Source organism: Octodon degus, unplaced genomic scaffold (genome assembly GCF_000260255.1).
Source record: "Octodon degus isolate 3935 unplaced genomic scaffold, OctDeg1.0 scaffold00052, whole genome shotgun sequence".
NCBI lineage: Eukaryota > Metazoa > Chordata > Mammalia > Rodentia > Octodontidae > Octodon > Octodon degus.
This window is the reverse complement of record NW_004524628.1, coordinates 11,193,376-11,201,269: the sequence shown is the minus strand read 5'-3', so window position 1 is coordinate 11,201,269 and position 7,894 is coordinate 11,193,376. Positions and strand designations below refer to the sequence as shown.

Below are 7,894 nucleotides of genomic sequence, written 5' to 3'. Positions count from 1 at the left end.
GTTCTGCACACCCTGCACCCCGCCCCTGCCCTTCTCTGCACACCCTGCACCCTGCCTCTGCCCTCCCCTGCACTCCCTGCCCACCCTGCCCCTGCCCTGCCCTGCACACCCTGCACCCTGCTCCTGCCTGGCTGCTGACACAGGACAGGGCCAGGCAAGTGGTGCAAGGGGGCACACGGGCCGACTTCTCAGCCCACGACTCAGCCCGTCTCACTCTTGACTCAGGACTTTCCCTCATCCACCTATCTTCACTGGGCACGTGGGCTGTGTGCAACACTACTGGGGCTGAGGTGAAGGCCAGGCAGCTGGAGAAAGCAAAGCACCACCACAAAGGAAGGCACCCGGCGACTGCCCAGGGCCAGCGGTGGCTACGTCTGAAGCTGGTGCTGAATTCATCAACTGTGGGGCTGCGGGCAGAGCAGAGCAGGTGGGCAGGAACCCAAGCATGAGGGGTTGTGACAGGGCAGGGGCAGTTTCAGAGACAGCGTGCTCAGGCAGCAGGTGTGGCCGGGCAGGCGGGGGCGCCCTGATGGGCTCTGGGGTGCTGCTCGCCTGCCTGCTCAGGAGGGTCTCGCCACCCTGTGGCACTGCTGTGCAGTGGTCCAGGCCTGAGAGAGTGGAAAGTGGAAGGCCTGGCAGAGGTTCTGGGCCTGTGACTTCCAGGGCGCTGGAAGAACTGGCCAGACAGCACAGAAGGAGCCATGCGCTGAGCTGCTTCTCCTGCGGGCAGCATCTGAGACCCCTGCGGGGGGAGGGGGGCGGGGGGCGGACGGACACAGAAGCCCTTCCGGGCCCCACAGGCCACGTCCGGTCACTGCTGCACCTCGGTCAGCACAGTGCGCTGGACCCGGGTAGCTGGACAGCCTCGTGCCTGCTGGGCGCGCCGCTGGCTTTCAGAAAACAGCAAGGTGCCCGCGTGATTTCTGGGCTTGAGCCCGGGGCCTCGTGCTCTGCTCCGCGCTCTGCCCCTGCCCTTCCTGTTTTATTTTGAGGCAGGGTTTCACTAAGTTGTCCTGGCTGGCCTCGAACACACACCCTCTGCCAATTAGAGGTTTGTTCAGTGTGAAACAGCAGCAGGACCACAGCTGTGCTCCGCCCGCAGTTCACGCTCCAGTCACAAGGATTGTCTGCGCATCTTAGAAGTCAGCCAGTCGAGTACTGTGTCTCCGGCTGAGGCCCACGGAGGCCAAGCTCGTGGGCACGCAGAACTGGCAATGCCGAGGCAGCCACAACTTGGAGGAATGTGGGACACATGGGGACGCAGAGAACATGCAGGCCGACGCACAGAACCTCCTGGCCACCTGCACAGCCCACAGGAGCCCCGACCACTTGCACTGCAGGGATGGGGCAGGGGAGTTGGCCCCAGCAGCTGTTGCCAAGTGCCCACAGGGCCCTCCCTGCCTTTCACCCATTCCTAGGAGCAGATGCCAACCAAGAGAGCGCTAGGGACCTGTCAGACACACGTCCAGAACCTAAGGAGGGGGGTAGTGCAGAAACGCAGTCAGGAACACCCAGGCCTTAACCCAGGCATTTGCGGCTCCTGGTTGTCTGTGCAAAGCTGGAGGGACTCGAGGTAGGAGGGGCATTCCTAGAAAGCGAAGTGGGGCGAGAGGGGAAGCAGCACCCAGCCGAGGTCTTCCGGGTTCTCCAGGGGCTCCAAAGCCCCAGGCTGCTCCAGCCCTTCCAAACGCGGCACTGCAGCTGCAGAAGAGCCCTGCACACCTCAGGTGCCGCCGCACTGCGTGAGCCTTTGGGAACTGTGACACGAGAGCCCTTGCACCCTCAGCAGCCATCTCCTGAGACCTTCTCTCGGCGCGAGGTTGGCGCAGGTGCAAGCCGTGGACGCCAGCACCAACATCCTGGACCCGCCGTCCTTCGTGAGGATGTGGCTGAGTCACCCGCCCAGGGCCCGGGGACTCGGCCTTTCTGGTACGTGCCTACAACGGGCCCCCGACACTTCCTGCAGCTTCCTACAGCGCGGCCCAGCCCCAGGCTTCTGACTTCGCCCCTGGTAATCTTTGCAGAACAGTCAGTCTGTTTTCTGATTATCCTCCTGCTATTACACTATGAGCTGTTTTACATTTCGGATACTGAATACCTGGAAGTGTGTGACATACAGAAACAAGCTGGCTGCATACAGGGCTGGTGCAGAGCCACCCCCAATGGGAGCCAGCAGGGAGGCAGGTGCCCGAACTCTACCTGAGGGTGTGTTCTCCTGAATTCTCGCTCACCAGAGCAGGCCAGGCCCTCAACTCAGAGAAGCGAGCCTAAGGCACTGCCAACGGTTACAGTGAGAACCCAGGCCCGTGTGGGTCGGGAAGAGACAGCAAATCATTTCATGGGGAAGCTGGACTTTTAAAATAGAGGTGTTTTTTTCTGGATTTATTTTCTCTGTATTGCAGTTAAACCTAGGGCTTTCACCGAGCTAGCTACATTCCCTGCCCCTTTTTACAGTGTCTTGCTAAATTACTACACTGCATCTGGGACTCAATGTTTTGGTTTTTTTTTTTTGGTACAGGGTCTCTATGCAGCTCGGACTTTAGTGCTCCTCCTATGTCAGCCTCCTCAGTGCTGGGATTACAGGCGTGCACCACCACGCCTGGTCTCAGGGGCCGGATTGGTATGTTATCCTGGAGATCAAACCTGGGTCCTCGCACTCAGCAGGCAGGCTAAGCTACAGCACTAAGGTCTCTCCCCAGCCCTTGGGATTGAACTTGTAGTCTTCCTCATGCTGGGATCACAGGTGTGTGGAACTGTGCCCAGCTTGATTTTTCTCTGACATTAGGCACGATCTTTTAGAGGAGGGCTTGACTCAACTGCTTGCTGATGAAGTAAGTGGCCGTCAGTTGTTTAGGGCGACTCGGTCTAGAAGCATGCTTCTGTACAAAGGGCTAGGGAAGGCGCCCGCTGCGAAGGCCCTGGGTTCCCTCCCCACAATGGAAAAACAAACGTGGAGACCAAGACGCAGCGCTCCCACCGAACACTCTGGGAGCACTGCACGACCACCACTGGACAAGCCAGGGTGGCTGCATGGCAGCTAAGCGGTAAGCGATGGCCCAGTGTCCACAAGAGGCCATGGCCCCAACAGACAAAGGCACCAGGCAGGCGTCTGCCACATAAACGGGAGCTCAGGTGTTAGTCCTTCAAATTCTAACCTCAGACTTGATAAAGAAGTCACTTCAATGCAAATCAGGTTGTTCCTTCTTCTAAGGAGAGGAGCGTGGGCCGACCTCTCCCGGGAGTCATCAATAAGTGGCCAGTGGTCTCCTGTGCCCCCTGTACCTGTCCCTGCCTGCCTCAGGGTCTGCACCTAGCGAGACTCTTTCAGCCGCCTGCCTAGCGCCCTTCTTTGGGTCTCCCTGACCACCCCTAAAACCACCTGAGTGGACACTGAGCAGAAGCAGAGGGAGGACGTGGCCCTCAAGCATGGGCCCCGGGACAGTCCCGAGGACTGGTTGCGTATGGCCACAGCAGCGCTGCCTGCCCCTGGCCTGCATGTGGAGTCTGATGCCAGCCCCTCTGTCTGGGTAGTAAGAAGCCATGCCCAGTCTGCCACTTGCCAGGCCTCGAGAGTCCCCAGAAAAGCACAGAGCACGGCGGCTGCAAGACTAGGGGCTCTGTGCGCCACATTTAGTAAGTGTAGACTTGATGAGGAAGCAGATGGCCACATGACAATCCGCAGGGTGGCCTGAGGACCACGTCAGTTTCACCTGAGTCCCGATCCTGTCCCAAAGCACCTGCCTCTCTGAGCCCCAGCTGTCACCCACACAGGTGTTCCCACATACAGGCAGCCGCCATAGGAACAGGGCCTGTGGCTGGAGGCTCTGAGACGGCAGGAGCAGATCCTCGGGGGCGGCTGCTGGGCGAGCCCCAGTGGACCCCGCCTTTCTGTCGAACTCAAGCCAGCACCCTCGAGTGACCTGGCAAGAGGCTCAGACTCGGGCAGTGGTGGCTGCTTGGGGGCACCAAAAGCTGTTCTCAAGAAGCCGAGAGAAGCCTCATAGACACCGCCCAGCGGCTGCCCCGCCAGACCTGCTCAGCGCCCAGCTGCAGTCCTCCTCAGGCTGCTCGACCCCCACTCCTCCATGGTGCTGCAGAGGAGCGTGTGGACCCCACTCGGAGTCCTGAGTGGACATGCAGCAGGGGCAGAAGACACTCACCTGAGGACTCCCCACGGCCCCCCAACAGTGCCGCAGGGCTCAGGGCTCAGAAGGCAAGCCTGGCCCCAAGGCCAAGGCCGGCCGGCCAGCAGGGAGTGTAGAGCATTTCACACCAAGTGGGCTCTGCCTGGCCGGTGGCGGTGGACACACTTGGGTCCTGCACTCGCTGTCTGCGGGTAGCGCGCGGCCACCCACGACCAAGTTAGCACAAGGAGGTCAGAGGGTGGCCACCATCCCCAAGCATACACACACATGTGCAAATAAGGAAGGGCACCCCAGCGCTGCCACGGGAAGCAGGGCTCCCAGTTAACGCACAGCCCTCTTCAGCTTCCTCCAGCAAAGCACCAACTGTGACATCCAAGTTTGTTGCAGACTTCAGCACAAGAGCCTGAGAACACGGGCCGTGCAGGCCGGGCTTGGAGGCAGAGTTCACCCTTCACACGTGACCCAGAGAGTTGGCTCCTCGTCCACCAGCCGTCTGCTAGGGACCTTCTGCCCGGACCTCCAAGGCTAGGCACCTACAGCTTTCGCTTCTAGGACTCAGCAAGAAAGATCGCTTCTGCTCCCGCTGAGGAGACCAGACGGGAAGCCACACCGGCTTGGGCTCCAACTGCGCAGGAGAGGGAACATCAGGCTGTGGCAAGGAAGGCTGCCCTCCAGGCCCCCGTGCAGAGCAGGTCTTCAAAGTGGGCCCCGATGCCCTCGGGGAACAAGGGGAGCCTTCCTCCCTCTCTCTGCCTAGGTGAGCCCAGCACATACACCAAAGCCTAAAGATTAAGACCAGAGACCTCATCTTGCTGATGATGGGGCACGGGGTCCCCAGGCCACTGGGCCGAGACTTCTGACTGAGCCTAGAAGGATGGTAAGTCAGCACAAGGGGACTCCACACAGCCGTGTCCTAGCCACAGGACGCACACTGCCCAGGAACCGGCCTCACCTGAGCAGGAGCCACGGTGCACCATGCCCCAGGAACGGTGGGCTGAGCGCAGCCCCAAGGGTGAGCAGAGGAGAAGAAAAGGAGATGCAAAAGCTCAATTCTATTTAAGGAAGAGCTTTCTAACAATCTGCGTTCTCCAAAAATGGAACTGGCTGACTGGAGGAGCCAGAGCAGTACTCCGTTCCAGAAGGTCTGGGTGGCATCTGTCAGCCTGGGCCGAGGGCGAGCTGTCGGGCTCAGCAGCACCCCCAGGGCCTGGGCACCTCACGGTGGTCGCTGCCAGGAAAACCCCAGCACGCGGGGAGCGAGTGTGGCACCGTCTTGCTGGGGGGCCCCGTCTGTCCCCTTCCAAAACAATGAGGAAAACCAACGATTCTGAAAGAATTTCAAGGGAGCCCGGAAGACCGGCTTGCCTCAGCTGGTCTCCCGCCAACTTATCTAATTGTGAGATAAAAAACTTACAAAAGAGAAATAGGAAGGGACAAGAGACAGGTCAGCAGCGTTCAGGATTACTAAAATGGCACTGCGGTGGAGGCTGGAGGTGGAAAAACAAAAGATCCCGCCCCGGAAAACACTGCGTGTTTATATTCAAGGTGCCCTCCTCTCCCGCTACACAGTTAACTAGCAGCCGGAAGCAAGGGATGAGCGCTACCATCGAGTGCCACGCTTCTGGACAGAAAGACAATGCGGACAAGGGAGAGCGTTCAGTAGAGCCGAGAGCTCAGAAAACACTTTCCCTGGCCCGCGAGCCACGTGCGTCACACCAAGCCCGGCACCTCGCTTCTCCCTCCGGGCCAGGAGAAAACTCCCCCGAGAGGCACCAGAGGACAGTGCTAGCAAACAGACTGGTGCGGCTTCTAGCGCGCTCCAACGCAGATGTGCAGAGCGACGCCTCGTGTGACGCCCACCGCGTCCGAGGCACTCGTTTCTGTCTTCCCAGGCACCCCTCACCCTCCCTGCTGAAGTGAAGCGATGTCTGTGACCATGGTGACTCACTGCGGAGGCAGCCCTGCAGGTGACAGACGCAGCGGTGGAGCTGGCGGAAGCACCCTCCAGTTCCCACAGGGAGGGAGCAACCACAAACGCCAGCCATCACAAGAGCCCCCAGGTAGCTCCGTGTCCTGCCCCCGTGGCCGTGTGGCCCCAAGGATGCATCTTGGAACTGTAACCCCATGATGAGGCAGGCACTGGGGATGGAAGTGCAGCCCCCCTGCAGCGTTCAGGGGCCTCTGAGCCAGGATGGGAGCGGGGGGGGGGGCAGGTCAGGACCCCAGGATTGAACGCTGGCAGCTTCACAAGACAGACCAGGAGGCACGTGGTGCACACACGTCTCTGGCCACCAGGTGACGCTGTGGGCACTCAGGCCCTGCCAGTAAGCAGCCATCAGACCACAACTAGTCCAAACTAAACCTTTCTTCTTTAAAGTGTCCTAGCCTCGGGGGTTTCAAAACAGTGACAGAGCGGAGGGAGACACCAGGGAAGCAGAGAGGCATGTGGGGAGAGCCACACAAGCCACGCCTGCTGGAGCTCCCTTGGGTGGCCCAGCTGCCTGGGTGCCCTTGCTATCGTGGGTCTAAGTGCCCCAGCCGCCAGCGTAACCAGAGTGCCTGGCTGTCCATCTCGGGGAACAGTCCATTGGCTCCCCTGTGCCACACGACCACTGAACGAGTTTTGGGAATAAAGAAAAAGAACTGACGGAAGCCAGAGGCAGAGCTCTGGACCCTCACAGGCGGCCGCTCCACTGCCGGGTCCCTGCGGACGCCCTCCCCAGCCCGAGAGCCCCGTCCAGGGCAACTCACCCAGCGTGTCCTTGAGGTTCTTCACCAGCGACCCTTTCTTCAGGCTGTTCTTGCGCTCCACGTAGTTGGACGGCACGTAGCCCGTCCTGTTGGCCGCGTTGCGTACCCGCCACCACGTCTTGGAGTCATCCAGCAGCCACAAGCGCTCATTCTTCTTGATGTCCAGCTCCTGGTCCTGCTGGGCAGCGTAGTCCCACTTGGCTATGACGATGGCTTCCTCTGTCATCTTTCATGGAGTCCTTCTGCCAGGGAAAACATTTGGAGACACTCATTAGAGGCTTCCTGACTGCTGGCCTGGAGGGACGTGCAGTGCGGCAGTGACAGCTCCTGGACAACTCGGCCCCCCTCTGCAGCCTCGGACGGCGTGCCTTGGAGTGACCTTCCCCCGCGTGCCTGCGTGTTCTGCTTAGAAACAGCAGCTTCTGCAGCGTGCGCTGAAGCCATGTACGAGCCACCAAGGCCAGACACCGGCCGCACGCCTGCTGCCACGTGGCTCCTAGCGCACGGGGCGCCCACCGGCAGAGCGCACGGGCTCCGCCTGGCTGGTGGGTTTGCACATTCATGCTCTCAGCACGCGAACACCTCTACATCTCACGCGCTCGGGACCCACACCGCTGCTACTTGTTCACACGGAAATCACGAGCACCAGAGCCAGTGTCTCTCTGCTTTGGATCATGAAACAGGAAAGGGAAAGCGGTGCAAATCCTGGGGAGCTCTACGGGAACGCCAGGCAGGGCTCAAGTGCCCATGCTGCGCCTGGCGTTGACAGTGCAGTGAAGACCTCAGATGGCACTGTGCCAGCCGGGAAGCAAGGAGGCCAAGCTCTCCTCAGGTCGCCTCTGTAGATGTGGAACTACTCTTAGAAAGCCGGGGTCCATACGGAACACTGCACACTGGTATCTATGACAGTGGTATTATTTGTCCCTGCCCAAACTAGGGAGCGACCACGCCACCTTTCAAGAGGCGGAAAGAGGGACACAAAGGCAGTGGGTGATGGG

General features: G+C 60.2%; 1 protein-coding gene across 7 annotated transcripts in view; it reads right to left on the bottom strand.

The window, feature by feature from the left end:
• Nck2 (NCK adaptor protein 2) overlaps nucleotides 1-7,894 on the bottom strand; it is a 100,862-nt gene that overhangs the window by 16,146 nt on the left and 76,822 nt on the right. For 6 of the 7 annotated variants that reach the window (XM_023717519.1, XM_023717515.1, XM_023717517.1 and 3 more), the window contains one exon: nucleotides 6,897-7,138. In XM_023717519.1, the coding sequence (XP_023573287.1) occupies nucleotides 6,897-7,122 (226 nt within the window). In that variant the 5' untranslated portion in view covers nucleotides 7,123-7,138. The remainder of the gene's footprint in view (nucleotides 1-6,896; nucleotides 7,139-7,894) is intronic. The other variant, XM_023717516.1, reaches the window with a different exon arrangement.